The following is an 18,869-nucleotide window of genomic DNA, read 5'->3' on the forward strand; positions in this document are numbered from 1 at the left end:
TTATAACAAACCGAAATGGAACTAAGTGAAAACGGTACATATGGTGGTTTACTGGGAGGCCATGCATTTACATGCACAGATAAACCCAGTGATAACAGATATCAATATTATATATATTTAAATTCATCAATGGTGATGCCAACCACCTGCTCCTGCCCACAGTAGAGTAAATACAGTTTGTCTTGTTGCAATACTCAAATGTGTCTTATACCAAACAAGATGGTGATGAACAAGTTGGCAAACTTGAGGCTTAAAAACAGCAGACCACACATCAAAGGCTGTCATGGTAGCCACCCCCATTATTTATACAGTTTATGGTGAAGACACTAAAGCTGTCTAAGTTAAATGAGTGCCATTTACAGATTGGAAAGACTAAAGACGTAAAGGGAAGGCCTCAGTATTTCATCTCTTTTTTTTAATTAGCCAGTTAGTTGCCAGTTAATGGATGTTGGCCTTTCGCAAAATGAACCAAAACTGACATCACAAGACATGATCATATTTGTATTTTGCTTTAGCAAACCAAATCTGTGAAATCCTACATCCAAGAACATTTAAACACCTTTTGAGTGAAAATACTTTCTACCACATAAAAATCTGCAGGCACACCCAACATCTATTCAGCAGAGAGTGTTTGCACAAAGATTTTGGGCTGACCTGAAAATAAGCCTCCCCATCAAAAATCCTCAGGCAGAGCTGCAGCTCTCTTTTCCTCTTGCCAACGTGTTTAATCAACACCTTCATCTCGCAGCAAACTGCATATGTGTGATTAACAAGATGAGAGACCTACTTTTTCTCCCATAACACAGACAGCAGCGGGTTTCCAGCTGTAAGCACTGCTCTCCCTCATCACGTGTGTCGACATGTACTGGCCAACCATCAGGAGCTTCCACTGTAATTACGTATACACACCTCAACAGCAGAGAAATTACTCCTATAAAAAAGAGAGCAACAGAGAGCAGAGAAAAGCAAAAAGGTATCACACTGTAAAGACTCAGTTACTAAAAGTATTATTGTAACCACTCCCTACATGACCCACAAAAACTACCACTCCTTTAGCTATATCAATTTACATTATACTCATTTAGCTCATGCTTTTTATCCGAAATCACTTAAATTAAATGCATTCAACCATGTGAATACAGACCCAAAATTGCAAGTATCATGCAAGTAATTCGACTTCAGAAAATATGCAGAACTGCTGCAAGTGCTACAGAATTTCAGCTATGGACATATTGGTTTTTCCCCTGAATAACAACAGCTTTTTGAAAATGAAGAGATTTTTGATGTGGATAATTGCAACCCAAGATTTATAGTTGTTTATATAAATGCAGAATCAAGGTTATGCTAAAATTAAAATTACTAGTATAAACATCATCATGAATACTAGTTGTAAAGTGTATTATGACCAAAAATGGTCATAAATCAGTTTAATGAAACGTTACTAATCGCTGCAAATAAGAGCTTCAATTACATATATTGCACTTGTAAAACTGTGCTACAAAGTTTGTGTTTAAAAGTGACGTTTAAATAACAATCATGTGATAAAAGTTTTAATTTTGATTTTTGAACTAGTCAGAATATCCCTTGTTGGTCTTGTGTATTGTGTATTTTTGACACAAATGGTAACAAATACTTCAACAGAAACATAGACTTCTGCAGTTGAAAACATGCTGATCTAAAATTCAGTAGAGAACGGTCCAGTGCGTGGATCCTCAGAGAAAAGGTTTGAAAATCACAAATATAGAGCAGATCATTGAGTGAGACCGGCGACTGGTTTTGTCCAGGCCTGAAGAAAAGAAGCAGGATAATAATCAGAGCAAACTCAGAGCCAAACAAGTCTGTCAATATACATGACTCAGCTCTCTGAGGAGCCTGTTCTTGATAGGGACGCTTTACTGTATCTCTTAACAACGCTTCAACAAAGAAAATTGAAGGTCAAAAACACCCAGGCATGACCATCAATGCGCTTTTGGAAAACAGCCTCACATAACAGTGCTTTCATAATTTTTTTTTCCTATTTAAATCCAGAGATGTAAGACACCGTGTTAACCTAGATTTGAAAACATACAGCCTTTATTACCATCGACAATGAGTCACAATATTACACACTTTGGCTGATCAGAGCAAAAACATGGGTAGTTAAAGCGTTTTTGGCTACCTAGCTTATAGAAGATAAAGTAATTTGTTAGACCATTTTTACTCTGAGGCATTTAGCTACCTGATGCTTTTTCTGAGGTGAGCTGTTTTAGCAGAGTTCAACTTATACAGTATATCATCCTGTAAATGTAAACACACACACACACATGCACACATTGTTCTCAGAAAATCCTTTCAAATAATTCAAAAAGTGTCCCTACTCCACTTAAATAAGAAGACTAATGGCCAGGACATATTCTGCATCTTTAACCACCTGGAAAACGTGAGGTCAGGCGCTAGGTGCTACTCTTATGCCCACTCTTTGCCAACTTTTATGGGCACTAAGGGTGATTGTGCCTGACGTTGCTTAGCAACCATCACCAGCCCCATATCATAGCCTATTTACCAGAAATCCCTTTTGGAGCTGGTCTTCTTCAAGGAGTTGTTCTCAAGTGTGCATTAGGTGTAATTTGTTGTCAGTGGGATAGATGATGTAAAGCTCTGGGGACCTTGCACTAAAACGATGAACTTCTTCTCAACATTAACAATAAGAATGATATGTATAGATTAAAGGAAAAGATATCTACAAGCTGTGATTGGTTCCTTGTCAATGACATGCTGTGCCCATTGCTTTATGCCAAAAGTTGAACTTTGTTAAAATCAGGATGCAGCCTTTGTGCCCTGAGAAAAAGGCGCTTGGAAACACTTTCGTGTTGCAAAGGCGTAACTCTCACTTTGTAAACAATTGATACGAGGCGCAAAAAACCCGGCGTGTGACCTTTCTCACGTTGTATCTGTTTCAACCTGTGTAAAGACTGACTAACTAAAAATTAAGGGCATAGCCACTGCGATTTTACCCATTTATTTGTGAACTCCCGCTTTGAAGTGTGGCTCTTTGACCATTGCCATTTTTGGAGCCAAAAGTGATCAAATTTGGATGAGAGGGTGGTGCTATGCAGGAGGAGAATTTGAGGTGTAACCACACAGACAGACTGTCAGTAAAAGTGGCCACAGCCTTAATAATGCGTAACTTTAAGCTTTAAAAATGTACCCCGCATTTAGTTGTCATGAATGGGGAAATTAGTTATAGAGACCAAAACTGGGTTTTGATCTTTATCTCTGCTGTAAAGTTAGGCATTTTAACATGGGCATCTATGGGGATTGACTCACTTTTGGAGCCAGCCTCAAGTGGCTATTAGAGGAACTGCTGTTTTTGGCACTTTTGCATTGGCTTAATTTGCAGCTCTGTAGGTTAATGTTTGGTTTCAATACGTTCAAAATACAAATACACACCCACTGTCTTTTTTAACCTGCCTCCTGAATACATTTGAATCTCTGCACATCATTCTGTAAAAGTGTCTACATTACATTTTTTTAGATAATCCAATGTGCCTAATTAATACGTGACTTAGTTTTCATGAACTAACGGCAATTTTTAACATGTTCTATAAAATCTCAAAAGAGCATTTATATAAGCATGAAGCTGTGACAAAGATGATCAACAATTAAAAAAAAAAGTGTCAGCAGCTGTGTTATTTCCACCAAGGGTCAATCAGTCACTGAGTAGCTTTATTATATGGGAGAGTTTGGGAAATGGGCCAGAGTGTAAATTGGTGTTAAAGTGACACACATGCTTTGCTTCTGACAAAATTCCTCTGCTAATTGTGGCTTATATGTGTTTATCACTTTGTGCCTCTGTGCAGAAAGCAAATGTTTGTATTCACATGTTATTTACAGAATAAAAACATGACTCTTTAATTGCTGTGTATGCCAAGAAGCCAAGTGTGAAATTAACTCTCTCACATTAAATTCCACAGCACAGGTGACAAAATGCATCTGTTACCTAACAGGTGTGGTGAATGATTGACAGAAAAACAAGCAGAAGATTTCACATAATCTGGCACGTTGTTATATGATTAACATATATTTAAACTGTGTATTCATCTTAAATATGAGTTGTGATTGGATAGGAAGTGATTATATCCTATTTTTCTTATTGTTGTTGTCATTGTTCTGGTAAAAGGCAATAAGAAGTTTCCAGATGCAGACACGGCAGCAGAGTTGAATAGTAAAAATGGCAACCACTGCCCAGGTAGCTGACCCTCATGTTTAACTGGTCAGTACTAACTCAAGAGATTCCCTCCACTAAAAAGTATCTTTTCTTTCTATTTATGTCCCCTAAAATGTCTGACCTAAACTTTACTAACTTGTATCTCTGCAAAGTTTGTCACTAGAAAGTTGTTTTCACATTGCACTACTGGAGGGCGATGTCTGTGCACTTCCCTAAAATCAGACATTCAAATGTACAGAGGGCAAGTTAGATGAGATAAGGTAGGTCGCTAATATAAAAGCCAATTGCTGTCCAATATGGACATGCTGACAAAGAAACCTGAAAACTCTAGGAGTTTGCATGTTCTCCCTGTGTCTGCATGGGTTCTCTCCGGGGTCTCCGGCTTCCTCCCACAGCCCAAAGACATGCAGCTCAGGTTGATTGGTGACTCTAAATTGACCTTAGGTGTGAATGTGAGTGTGTATGGTTGTCTGTCTATATGTGTCGGCCCTGCGATAGTCTGGCGACCTATCCAGGGTGTACCCCGCCTTCTGCCCGATGACAGCTGGGATTGGCTCCAGCCCCCCGCAAACCGGGTTACAGAAAATGACTGACTGACTACATTTTAATGATCGCGCTTTTTTATGAGTAAGTTTACTTCCAGCGATGATGACTGTGTGTGCGTACTGCGTCTGCAAACTAAAGTTCTCACAGTTAACGGGGGATATCCACTGTCTGAAGACAGAGCTGAAGAAAGAGGACCAGTTGACTGAAAGCTTTGTGTCTGTCCCTGTTGTACAGTCAAAGCATATCTCCTACACTTGCTCCTTCTGTCAGGCTGTCCCTGTTGCCCATTTGCCTCCCTACATGGTGTCACCAATGGTGTCCACTTCTGCGGCCACCCTTCCCTGGCTGGCATCAATGCACGCCGGCACTGCACCAGAGGTTCCAGTGGGCAAGAGGGTGGCCATCCCTCCATATAAGAGCTGGATGCACAGGCACCAGGCACAGCCACCACCAGTGCTGCACTGGGCATGATTAACACTTGTGCCGCCAGACGACCCGGAGAGCATGTTGAAAGTCCTGTGTTTGGTTGGTTCATCAACCTTGACCTTCTCCCTTTGTGGACTTTGGCGCTTTTTATATTACGTCTAACTCCCTCCGTTGCTCCCGTCATAAATGCTACAGCCACTACAGGTTGCCATATAAACCTAAATGTCGGAGGTAACGTAGCACTGTACTACCTCAAATCTATGCTTCCAATGACAACTGATAAGGGCCAGATTTAACGGGCTGATAACAGACTTCTCAACCTACAAGTCGGCGTAGCAGGGCCCGTCTGATAACCACTGATAACGCTCACTTAATCAAGCAATAACATTTGTGGAAATGCAGCTTAGCATAACATCTAATTAATGTTATTCAAATCAAAGCCTCATTTTTTTAGAGCATCAACACTTTAGAATTATTACATTTTCATATCAAACGCACCTCACAACGCCCCTCAGTGTTTTCTTTCTGCGATGGATCTCATCAGTATAATTCAGTAGAAATGCCCAGTGGCAGAGATGATAACTTTTAATCTTTCTCTTTCTCTCTCTCTCTGTCTCTCTCAGGAAGGACACAAAAGTGAGTCGTGCCTGTTTGTGAGGCTGGTCTCTTCCCACCTTCCCGCTGAGACAGAAAACAGGTCAGAGTAAGACTGGCTGTCCCTGAGACACATATTGTATAACAGGCTACCCAACAACACTGTGTTCAAAAATACCCAATGCTTAGCTTCATTGTGTGCAAGTGTGTGCGTAGGTGTGTTGTGAAAACACATATATGTGTGTGTGCTGTATGTGCAACAAATGTGTGTGTACTGTGTGAATGTGAGCGAGTGTGGCAATGATACAAGTGAGTCACCAGAATGTGATTAATACAGTTTGTTTGCCTTAGGTTCTGGTCCATTATTTAACCAGCAAACAGCTTTACATTAATCTGTGACACCTGCGATAAGGAGACTGTTCTCCGAAGAAAAACAGCAGCATCAGTAATTTCGGCCCAAAAATGACATGATGACTTTAAGTGTGAGAGTCCTCCCAAGTAACCACAGGAAGTTATACTATAGAATAAAAAAGTCTACACAGAGAGGAGGTTAGGGTGGATGGTTAGATTGGAAAAATATTGGATTTGTAGTTCACCCCAAAATCGAATCTACCTCTGTCTTTTTCTATTTATTTATTAACCTGTGGTGCTTTTTATTAATGTAGATTGTTCGGTGTGAGTTGCCTTGTGATGGAGATATCAGCTGTAGAGATGTCTGCCTACGCTCCAGTATAATAGAAGTAGACGGAACTTGGCTTGTGGTGCTCAAAGCATCAAAAAATACATTTAAAAAACTCAACAGCAATGTCTCTTTCCAGAAATCGTGACCTGGTTACTCAAGATAATCCACAGACCTTGTATCACCGCACAGAATACAATGTGCATGACATTAGTACAGTACAGCTGTGCATATACCAATTAACATGTCCAACATGTTTATTATCACGTCAAAATATGGAAAAATGGAACAGCTGGAGTCACTGTCATTTTGCGTCTTAGCATCATCTGTGTAAACACAGCCTCCATGATTTATTCCTTCAACCACCGTCTTGCAAAAGGTTAATGTTTCATTACTTGCACATGCTGTTAATATCCCAGTCTTTCATAATATTTAAAAGTAGATGTATTATTTGTTCTGACCAGAAATGTGTTTTTTTCTTTTTTGCATACGCCTCTACCCATCAGCCCTGCATACTGTTGGCTAGTTGGTTTGTGTACAACGAATCTATGACAGAGCATAGAGCTAAAGACACTCAAGAGGCCGTGTGACACAAACTGCGGTAAAAACCCCAATTGAGACATATATTCTAAAAGCACTGTATATGTATATAAAAGAATGCTTTTAAAACTCCAAAAATTATCAGCATATCCCACGTCTCAGTCAAAAAATGCTGAATTTGGAATAAGGCCTAATTTGGAAAATCTGAATGGAATTTGCTGTTCACGTGACCCACATCAAATTCTGATGCATTGTGTCACATCGTCATATTCAGAATTACAGGAAAGTGTGCATGTAAATGTACCCAAACCTCCTGTGTTTCTCATTTGTCTTCTATCTCCGACTTTTTTTCATCTTCCTCCTTTTTATTCCTCCTCAAAATGCTTGACTCCTACTAACAGCTGTGCAGCAACTGAAATTTAAAGCTTTTTTTATGTGCTTCATTAATATCGGTCTTGATATATTTCCCTTGATGAATCTCCAATAATGAGACCGTCTGATACCCTGATACTGTCGAGAAGCCACAGCAGAAAGTCTCTGCCTTGAGTTTTCTCTTTCAAATACAACAATGCTCTTGGATCCTGTGAACAAAGCAAAGAGAGTGAATCAGTGATATGTTTTTGTGTGGTGACGGAGTGTAAAGTTTTAGTAGTTAGCAACAGATCTTTATAATCAGTATGTGCATTCACAATGCGCCAATGAAAGAAGACCGAGATAATGTAATCATATTTACTGGCTCACATTCATTTTCTGGCTGCTGAGTTTAGAATTAGTTTGATTGAGAGCGGAGAGGGGACGCCTGAGACAAGTACATTTCAGTAATTAATACTGGAAGAAAAAACAGTGTGTCGCAGTTTTTCTAGGTCATTTAAAGAGAGGAAAAGCCTTATCGTGGGTTTACCTCTAAGAATACTGGATGTGTTGGATATCATGTTGTTGTTGTCCTCAGATAATAGGGGATTTTTTAATCATTTTGATGTCTAATAACCAAGGTCTTCGCACATGGTCTTAAGTTATTTATCTTTGCATTCACTTGAAAAATTAGTAATGACTGAAAAAAAAACTGTTACTTGCCCATGTTTTTATATGTTAAGACTTAATATTTCTGCTTCTTGTTTCATGTTTCGTTTCAGTTCATGTTGTTTATTTCGGCTGTGTATCTGCATTGTTGTGCAGGAAAACTAATATATGCCAAAGCAAAATATAAAAAGGTTTCCTACAAACATTAAATAACAAGGATCTACCGGAGAGGTATGAACAAAATGAGTTGTGTTAATATTTTTGGATTTTATGGCATATTCTATATTTTCGTCGTATTTTTGTTTCTGCATCTCCTTGCTGATGACTTTGTGCATCTTTTCTGTTTGATTTCTTTGAGTGTTTCTTTGTTTTGACATTTTATAGCGCTTACTATTGTATTACTGTAAGTGCTTTTTGAATCTGTCTCATGTCCTGACTGTTTAATGTAGACTGACATCTGTTGTTGTTTTCTTTTGTCAGAAGCAAATGGATGCACAAAGTCAAATATGATGGGAAAAGTCAAACATCAAGACTGATGTGCAAGGTCAAGACGAGAAAAAAACAGAAGGTAAATAACTACACTGACAAATTCAAGACTGATACATGCTTTTTTTTTAAAAAAAATGTAAATAGAAGCACATTTGTGCCATAAAAAGAGCCACAACAAAGTGTAAAATACAATATAATTGTTCCCAGTTGTTAGAGTGGGTGGGGTGTTTTTCTGTTATCATGTGAAATGTTTCTGTTGCAGTAAAAACTGTTAAGTACCAAAAACGTTACAGGATGAGAGAGCGGGGGACGCACGCCAATGTTGAATAGGATTTTTTTGTTGAGTGAAAAGGGGTTTATAATCAGAATAACTTTTAATAGAAACTTATTTTTAATTTCTGGTCAGAAGTTTGGAGCCTGTGTTAGGACGTCTTGGATTTAGTATTTGTATAGACAATACAGTTCTCTTTGTCATGCAACAAAATAAAAAAAAATTAAGTTTTCAACATATTTCTACTTTGTAACTTGTATTGATGTGTGTGTACCAGCTTAGCCACAGTGATGTGGATGAGGGAGGATAAAAAAGATAGAAAGATAAATAGATAGATAGATTGATAGATTGATCATGCTTTATATCCCCGGCCTTCATTCAATTCAGCATACTTTTATTCATCCCCTCCCATTAACCAATAGGAAAGCTCAATCTTAGCCAAGATCGCCCACATGCTTTCTCCCAGCATCTAAACACACAGTCTTTTTCATGCATTCATTCTGCCATTCATTTTCGTATACTGAACTCCGTCCTTCAACCACAATGAATGAAGTTAGTGCAGCAAAGCAAATGCGGAGTCAGGGACAACAGAGATAGACAGTGTTATAGAGAGATTATGTACATTGGATTGTTCATGCTACAGATTAGAAGAACCGAAATCTTAAACACATTTAAACTGCATTTGAGCACTCAGAGCATGATGTACATCCAACACAAGCTCACACACTCACACACACCTATGCGCACAGCCGGCGTGAGAGAATCACTCAGTGAGTAAAAGTCAGTGCAATCTTGAAGAGCAAGTGAAGGGACAATACAAGTGTGATGCACCAGTAAGGGTTTTGTTGTGCATCCGTCTGCCCTGCAAGCTAACGAAAAGCAGGGCATTACCTGCAAGCCATTTTTCATTTTAACCAGGCAGGAAGACATTCATCACATGCTGATGGCGAGGGAGCATTTGCACAAAAAACACACCACAACTGCTGCAGATCCTTCCTGCTGGGCCGCTTAACTTGAGCAATCAATGATTCACTGTTGCTCAAGGGCACAACTGCAGAAGCTGTTTAAAAAGGCCATGTTACTGTCGCTTCTGCTATTTAAAAGAGCTGTGTGATTTGAAAGAGATATTTTACTTTTACATCTATTATATTCATCTGTTTACTTGCACTTTGATAACTCTTCTGATCTACTGTGACGAGAAATCTTCTGCACTGAAAACAAATTCTTAGTTCCTAAACTTGTTACCGTTTTTAGAATCTTTTAGGAAGCAACAGGGTTGTAAATCATCACCAGGGTTTGTGTGTGACAGCCTGAGAATCAGACTGAATTGCTGTTTTGTTTCACTTCATTCATTCAGGCTGATATCAGTTTGTTCAATTTCTGTTCGCTCTGTTTTAGTCAACATGAAAGCTGCTGTAGCGGTTGCATGGAGCAGTGAACCTACCGTATGTAGACAATCCTGGCTCAGACTCTGAATCATAGATACACTCTGAATGTCGTAGGTATACAGCACTTCTAAGAGATTGTTATGTGGGTCCAGTTGGAACAACCAGACACCTACCACCACTATTTTTAATTGATGTAAAACTTGAACTCCAAATTTAAAGCCGAAGAAAGACACATTACATGTTCACACCCACTGTGACTCTTCAGGTCTTCAATATCCTGTAGTGCTTTTCCCCCACTTATTTAATTCATTTGCACTCGTGCATGTGACACTTAATGGATCCTCCATTCTGTTTGGATGTGCCTCCCTATAATACCTCCCAAATCCAGAGACATAATAAGCAGCCTCTTTCATGTGTTGAGGTAAAGTGAGTCCCAGAGGGATTGACTCTGTGCTGCTCAAAGACAAGATTTCCTCTCACAGATGAAAAGGAAATGAAAGTGGGTGGGGAGCAGTGCAAAAGAGAGAGAGCTGAAGAACAACAGAGGGAGTTCAGGGTTAAAACTGAGAGAGAGGTACAAAGTGAGAAAAGAGCAAAAGAGTTGGAGTCAGAGAAAGGGGAGCAGGATCATCATGAATGAGGGAGACCAGGAGGAAAGGGGGATTATGTGAAGGAAATCAAAGTGGAGGATAGAAATATAATTGGTGAAAGAACACCCACGTTTGTTGCCACAAATGCTGTTAGGAAATACTATGATGTGCTGCTCCACCGATGTTTGGCTCCAAAAACATTGGTGGAAATGCAGTGAAGATTATATTGTAGAAATGTACCTGATAAAGTGAACACTGTTTGTATATTTGGGATGTAAAATCTGGCATGATCAGGGAAAGTAACCAGTAGCTGTTGCTGTCAAAGAGTTGCTGTTGCTGTAGAGGGATAGCATTTAATGGAACTATTCAATTGTAGACTGCAAAGACATATAAGAGGACCATGTGAAACAAATAACAGTGAAGGAGAAAGAGACAACATCAGATGGATGACAGATACAGAAACAAAGCCACAGAAGGCCAACGCATGTGATGTCTTCTGTTCTCTCAAAGGGAATCGATAAAGTATCAGAGCGGTCCCCTGTAGACTTCATTATTGGTGGGACTTAATGCACAGCTCTGAAGGCACTGCTCATTCTGCAGAAGCGTCATTATACTGCATTTATATATATATATATACTGTTGCCATGTGATGTTAAATAAGAACACCCTTCTGACATTAGAACTTACTTTAGAGAGGAAAAAAGATAATTACAACAAAATTATCATGGCATCGAATGAAGATGTAATTGAACTTTTTCTGTGATATGAAATAGGCCATGCAATATCAGGGAAGCAATATTGCAAAATGTTTAATAAACATAAACAATAATAGATGTGCAGGGATTTTTTTTCAATAGAGAGGATGTAATATCTAAGATCACGTTAGACAGCACACAAGACCTTCATATTCTGTAATTAAATTAGTGTTGGTCTTGGGAGAACTGAAAGTGTGTGTATATGTTTGTAGGGACCATTCTCATAACTGTCTATTAAATATTAAGCTACAGCCAATATGGGGTTAACTTTTCTTAGCACAGTGACTAGAAACAACAAGTCTGGCTTTGTCTAAAGGTAACAAAATCTGCCTACCAGCACCTCTAAATGCACTAATTAACAGATTTTATTGAGTTTGTTTAATGTTTACAAGGAACAAAGTTTAGAAGTGACAAGGTGTGTTTTATAAGAGTTTAAGTGTTTTACTTTTTCTTAGCCAGATGCAGTAAATTCCTGCAGTCTCACCCTGATTAACCTTCACTTTGAACTTTATTTTTTTAAAAAGAGCCTACCGAACAAAGCAAGTCAATTAGTCGACTATCACAGAGTGGAGATTTTGTGTGCATCAACCAAGTGGCAACCCCTGAGGCTGAAAATGAAGCCAATGCAGAACTGAAAAAACTGCAGTTACACCTAATGGCCACCTGAAGCTGGTTCCAATATACTCTAGAAACTCACTCCCCATACACCCCCCACATTAAAAACTTTACAGCAGAAATTAACATGTTTGCAGCCTGGTACAAGGGTCTTAAGGGTGTACCCACTTTGAGTGACAGGCGGTTCTGTCAGTTGACACGTTACTAGCATGGCCACAACGTTAACATAATGTGTAACCATGCTGTAACGCCAGATTTGCAGAGTATAGGTGTAGCTGCAGCCATCGCTGTCAATATTTCACCATGTTTTCAGTTTATTAATGTTAACTGTATCATTGTTAACTGTATCACTGTATCTAAAACAAGTCTTGTTGAGTGTTTGGTTGTACAAGAACCTCACATTGTAAGTCAATGGAAAAAAAAAACTTTCTGGGACCCATAGCATCAAGTGACAGTGTAATTCCACTTTTGGCCACTATGTGGAATTTGCTTCAAAGTCTTGCACTCTTCCAGGGGGGATGGAGGTATGCTGTAAATGCACCATGCTAACTAAGCTAGCAGCTAGTGTTATTGTTAGCTCCACCCTATTGTCACAATAGGGTTACTTCTGGCCCCAAAAGTCCAAGATGTCGACAATAAAAATGCCAAACTCAAGGCGTCAAAACAGGAATCCTTAAACCAATGGGTGACGTCATGGTAACCATGTCCATTATCTTATCGAGTTTATGGCATCAACATGAAATATTACATGAGTTTTTAGTTGTATCTCCACCCAAAACCTAAAGTAGCAGAAATGAGAGCAAGTTTTTTATGCAGTTATTTGAGGAATTTTCTTATTCCCCACTTGTGCAGGGAGAGTTACTGTGGTAATGGTAATTGTGTGTTTCACTGAACAAAGTGAGATTATTCAACTTCATTAATAAAGATTTCACACCGATAATGCCGAGAAAATATTCACAGCGATGTGTTCATTGTGCAGTATGAGCTCGCACTCCCACACTAACAAAACTACCACGTGTGAAGAATCTCACAGGAAACGGAAAGCTGTCCTCTCTTGACCACCATCGGATCAAGGAGAAAGCATGAAATAACACATGCACCCAAAATCTGTAATTGACTGAGCAGAGCCGAGCTGAGCGCTGCAGAGTGGAGCGGAGTGGAGAGAGAGGCTTGTATGATCAAACAGGGGTCTAAATATAGGATGCTGCTGCATGATTTCTTCTGCTTGAGCAGGGATTCACCCAACCTCGGCTGAGAATGAGAGGAGGAAGGAAAGGAAAGGAAGACGAGAAGTTAGGGCCATGTTTAGAAAAATCTCTTGGTTCTGTCAGTGTATGATCAAGGGTGTGTGTGTGTGTGTGCGTGCGTGCGTGTGTGAGAGAGTGAGAGAGATAGAGATAGTAAGCTCAGTCACATGTCTGTGCATCCTCTCCCATCTATCACAACATAGGGGAGGGTCAGCAGCCCTGTAATCTCTATGAATCTGTTTATAAATGTTGGCCGCTTTACAATCTGTCCATCATCTCACCATGCTGGATATCGTGACTAAAAGAGGGAGTCAGTCCATGAAAAGCACCAAGCAAAGCATTAAAAAAAACATTTTTAGTTCTTTATAACCTCAGACATAAACAGGCACGAAGCCACATCATTTTTTTTAAACGTACTGTTTTTTGTTTTATTATTATTATTATTATTATTATTATTATTATTATTATTATTTCAGCACTGCGATATTTTTCCTTTGGGGAAAGTTCTGTCATGTGTACATCGTGTCATATGTTTAAATGTATAACTGCATTAAAATAATAAACATATATTTTAAAAAATAAATAAAAAATCAGGCACAAAGCAAAAAAAAAAAAAACGTGAATGCGAATTTATGGTAAATATGTCTGATGGTCATTTTAATATTTTTGTCTGAATATTTCTTTGTACTGAGCTGACATGGTAACAGATCAGATCAATAGTCAGCTGAGGGCTTGATAGCCTATTAACTTCAGTGTTGGAAATCTCAGGGTTCCCACAGTCGTGGTTTTGGGAAAATCATAGAAATGTACTGTGTAATAAATCAAATAACATTAATGTAACATAACGGTATATTCATTTTCTGTAGCTGAAGACATAACATAACACTAAAATGTTTGGTTGAATGTTTTGGATATGTTATGTGTTTGTTTATTTGTCTCTTCTTTCATGTTAGCTGTAGGCATGTCAAAGAATTTAAGCAATTTTGACTGAGGGGAGGGGCTTACAACTTGAAATGGCTGTACTTTATCGCTGTTTTTTTGAAAAATGATTTTTAGGAAATGTATTTTTTTTAATGGGACCCCCCCCCCCTTATTTTTTAAGAAAATGGATTTAGAAGGCAAAATTAAACAACAACAAAAAGGAGAATAGCACTTAGATAAGTATCTTTGACAGCAGTGGCAGATTTTCCTTTTATAGGAGACGTAGATGCCACCACCCCGATTCACCTACTGCAGTGTGCAAGGCTGGCACCTTGTATAAATACCACCATACTTCTTTTTTTTTTTTTTTGAACACTTTTTTTATATATTTTGGTTCATAACAATAAAAACAAGTGTTGCCAACAGATGGCAATAGATAGATGGTCACAGTGTTAAACAAAATCCACCAACTCACTTAACTTTTTATATTTCTCTCAATTTTTACTTTTACTTCACTACATTTCCTAAATAAAATGTAAACTTCTACTCCACTGCATTTCCCCTAAGCATTTTAGTTACTTACTATAAAACAAGTGAGGACGGGTGGAGGGGATGGATGAATGAGGGAATGAGAGGGAAGAAAAAAAATAATTTTGTTCTTGTGATCCTTTAAGTTGTAATAGACCTCATTTTAAGTGAAATTTTCCTTTTAAAGGTGGTGTATGTCATGAAGAAATAACCTTAATAACTCTCAAAATTCTGACAGCTCGCTTTATTTTCTAAGTAGCATTTTACTTGTACTTTTACTTTACATACTTGCATTTATTATATAAGATTACTTTTGTTACTTAAATGCAGTATTTATCAGATATTTTAAGGTTTTTACCCAATAATATTCTAATAAGTGACATTAACTTCTACTAAAGTAATTTTCTGGCAAGATATTTGTAATTTTACTCAAGCATGCCTTTCAGATACCTCATTCACCACTGTTTATGACAAATAAAAGAAAGGAAATTAAACAGCAAAAAAAAAAAAAAGAAAAAGAAAGAAAAAAGAACAACAACTTGGATGAGAAAGAGAAATGCATGGCCTTCCAGATACAGGAAGTCATGTAATTTCCACTTTCATTTCGAAGGAAGACACATGAATTAAGTAGACATATGACTCATTCATGTATGTGCGATCTCACACACTCACACACACACACACACACACACACACACACACACACACACACACACACACACACACACACACACACACACACACACACACACACACACGATAAATGTGATGCACAGAGGGTGACATCCTGTGGTCAGCTGTGGGCTCTCACCCGTCATATCAGACGCCACCGGCAGGAGGAGGTGTCGGTAAACCTCTCTTTACGCCATTCCTCTTCTTCTTCTTCTTCTTCTCCTCCGCCGAGTTTCTTTCTCTTCCGGTTGTCGTCTGTTCGTGTGGCAGGTAACCAAGATGTGAATTTCTAAAATCTTCATCAATCCTCGTGTATTTTGCATTCACGCACAAAAGCGGCTTCTGAATTTGATAAAACACTTTATTGGCAATGTTTCCGCCGCAGTATGATTCAGATGTGATTATCGTTAACGGATGAATTTTACATTTAAAAATTGCTAACGCTGCCTTTAGCACAGCAGCTAGCGACTTAGCAGCAGTACAACAAACAGCCCCAAAACGGCCTCCCTGTTTTATTATTGTCTGGTTTCTTTGGGGTCTGATGCTAATCTTACAACGACATCTGACAGCTATAGTTTTATTGCGAAGTTGTCTTTTATCTAACGCACTTTTGTCTACATAGTAATCCCTAGTAGTTGCCGGCTGGCGATTCAAACGTAAGCTAACATGCTAATAGCAGTGATGCTAAGCAAAAATAATATTCAAATTTTTCCTTTTTTCCAGATTAACCAGCGTCGAAATGGCAAAGTCCAAGAATCACACAACCCACAACCAGTGTAAGTATGACTGCAGTTTAAAGTTTAACAACTAAGGAGCTATCATTTAAAAATGTAGGCTGCTACACCAATCATATGTGATCAGATATATTTCAACATTGGATTTTACCTTTACTTGCATGATACTTACTAAAGAATATTTTGAAGAGGATGCAAGAAATGGGACAAATAGATCAGCTATTTTGTGTTAATTTTTTCTGTCCTCGTCTGTGCAGCTCGTAAATCCCACAGGAATGGCATCAAGAAGCCCAGATCTAACCGTTATGAGTCACTAAAGGGGGTATGTACAGTTACAGCTCTGTCTAGATGGATGTCGTTTTACATACGTATAAGTAACAAAGTTAAGGCCTTTGTGTACCAGGTCTTTATTTGTCTTTATTTGCTTTTTGTTATCCACCTGCTAAAAATAATAATGCAGAAGAATACTGCACACAGTATCTGATGCTGTTCAGTATTGCATTTGTTGTAATAATAGTGATACGTGTGGAAATGTATCGACACATGTACACCCTTGTTGTCTCCACTCTTCAGCTACATTCAGTATTTGTAACTGGTTACCTGACAGAGTTAAGCTGTCCTCTTTCGTTCGAAAAGCTCAGACTACGTAAAGAAGGAAGTGCATAGATCAATGCATGCCGTGTCTCATGGCTATTTATTTTTACCCATATCAATTACCTGAAATTTTCTGTGAGGGCCGATGTTATAATGGTTTTCTCCCTCACTGTATCCACACTCGTCGGGTTTCCATAACAGCTATGTGCAAAACTGAGCAATAGTTTTGAATTGCGAGTTGAGTGCGTTTACATTGAGTGGTGTCATGTGACTTTTACTCTCGTGAAAACGTTCCTAGAAGTATGATGATGGATGTTCAAAACATTAGTAGGTTTACTGCAGCCACCGCATTAGCTGTCATTATTTCCAGTTGAAAGTGATGTAGGCGTGTTATGCTAGTAATAATGGTAAGGCAAGCCACGTATGAGGTATTTTTGGGAGGTGAAGAGTCCATAAAGCGATTATTTCACAAACTAATTGTAGATTCAAAACTTCTGGATGAGCTGCTCAACTTTTGAGGAGATGTGCGATGCAATAACACCTCATGAAGGGCCTGTTGTATCTTGCCTGAAGGAGCCAGGTCTTTCATCTCCTGATTTATAAAAGTGAAAAAGTGTTTCCTTTGCAGTTTTGTGAAATATGGCTTTTTCAAATCTCCTGAAATACCACCTCATGTTTTTGTGATAAATGGAAGATTTTTCAAAACTGATGCGTTTCCATTGGGTGTATTTTATATTCACAATTTCAATTTGCACAGTTTTGTTGCGGAAGCAGCCAGCTGCCACATTTTCTTCACTGTTAAAAGGAATTGGTTTCAAGGCAGGCTTTCAAACAACTTATAAAGCTCCGTCATCTCAAATCTTTGCAGAAAATATTAATGTTATACGTGTAGCTGAGATATTGAAAAGAATTAAATAGTGAAAGCATTGTTACAAGTGTTCCTCCTGTCTGTTGTTCATTTAATTGTGGGAAAGTTAAAAGCATTATTTGTGGGTAGGTTTAGCAGTTGTAGCAGATGCCAACATTCCTTAAATGCACGTTATTCAGCTGGCACTACAGCATTACAGTTTAAAACTTTGCACATCCCCTTAAAATACTCCATAAAAAATATTGTTCCAATGGAAAACTAGTCTTATGTTGATCATTTGTGCTTTTACTTACAGGATTATTTTCTCATACAGACTATATCATAATCACAATATAATAAATATGATGTCTATAATGCTACTTCTGTTGTCAAAGTTGATAACAGTACCAGTGAGGTAGTTTCAGTACCATCCAGTGTTTTTTTTTTATTTCCAGTTTGTAACTTCTGTGAAAAATAACTCTCATCTTTGCTGAAACTGTCACTACACCAACACAGCAAGAGTCTCTAACACAGCTGTCAATCATGTTCACCGCCGCCCGTGAACTGTGGCTTGTTGTGGCTGCTCGGCGGTGCTTGGTTCGTCGCGTTTTCCATCATGGCGCCCGGGTCGCTGACTTTCTCATTTTACAGCTAAACAGTACACTGTCTGGGTAAATTCTGGCAAATTGGCCATTAGAAGCACTATGAGGAGGCAGAATGGCATCATTTTTTCAGACTATTCTCATTTAATTAAGTGTGGACGTAGTGACAGTTTCAGCAACTATGACACAAATTATTTAACAAGTACCAACTGCAGCTTTAAACCAGAGACTGATATGCATGTTCACTACTTAAATGCAGATAAACAAGTATTTAGCTTGCAGGGGGGTTTATGTTTTCAGCTTTTGTGAGTGTGTTTTATATTTTTTCAAATTGCTTCATTATTTTGCTTAAAAAAACAAACATGCAATTGTGCACTTACTGTCCTCTCTCGAGTTCCACCCTACTCACTTCACTGTTTTCTTTCTTTGCTGCAGGTGGACCCTAAATTCCTGAGGAACATGCGCTTTGCTAAGAAGCACAACAAGAGGTGCAGGAAGGCAATAAAGAGGCAATAAGCCTCCATCCGGTCACCTCCACGTCTGCCAGCGTCCCACTGACTGTGTTTCCACCGTCACAATAAAGCTATGCTTTGTTAACAAACCA

General features: G+C 38.6%; 1 protein-coding gene and 1 long non-coding RNA gene across 2 annotated transcripts in view; both read left to right on the forward strand.

Annotated features, from left to right (window-relative positions):
* Positions 1 to 8,863, forward strand: part of LOC148190221 (uncharacterized) — a 40,750-nt gene extending 31,887 nt beyond the window's left edge. Inside the window, exons 4-5 of the long non-coding RNA XR_015775328.1 lie at positions 5,803 to 5,876; positions 8,493 to 8,863. This is a non-coding gene — a long non-coding RNA (uncharacterized LOC148190221). The remainder of the gene's footprint in view (positions 1 to 5,802; positions 5,877 to 8,492) is intronic.
* A 6,742-nt stretch (positions 8,864 to 15,605) lies between these two features.
* On the forward strand, positions 15,606 to 18,869 carry rpl29 (ribosomal protein L29). The gene is made up of 4 exons (XM_088089240.1): positions 15,606 to 15,758; positions 16,212 to 16,264; positions 16,480 to 16,544; positions 18,701 to 18,869. The coding sequence occupies exons 2-4, from the start codon at positions 16,228 to 16,230 to the stop codon at positions 18,779 to 18,781; spliced, it is 183 nt and encodes a 60-aa protein (XP_087945366.1). The 5' UTR covers positions 15,606 to 15,758; positions 16,212 to 16,227; the 3' UTR covers positions 18,782 to 18,869.

Source organism: Plectropomus leopardus, chromosome 2 (assembly GCF_026936395.1).
Source record: "Plectropomus leopardus strain MGB_pleo_1.0 chromosome 2, ASM2693639v1, whole genome shotgun sequence".
Taxonomy (NCBI): Eukaryota; Metazoa; Chordata; class Actinopteri; order Perciformes; family Serranidae; genus Plectropomus; species Plectropomus leopardus.

Coding starts and splice junctions, on each gene's coding strand:
- rpl29 (XM_088089240.1), top strand. CDS start 16,228: ATGGCAAAGTCCAAGAATCACACAACCCACAACCAGT. Junction 16,265..16,479: donor TCACACAACCCACAACCAGT/GTAAGTATGACT, acceptor TCGTCTGTGCAG/CTCGTAAATCCCACAGGAAT. Junction 16,545..18,700: donor GTTATGAGTCACTAAAGGGG/GTATGTACAGTT, acceptor TCTTTGCTGCAG/GTGGACCCTAAATTCCTGAG.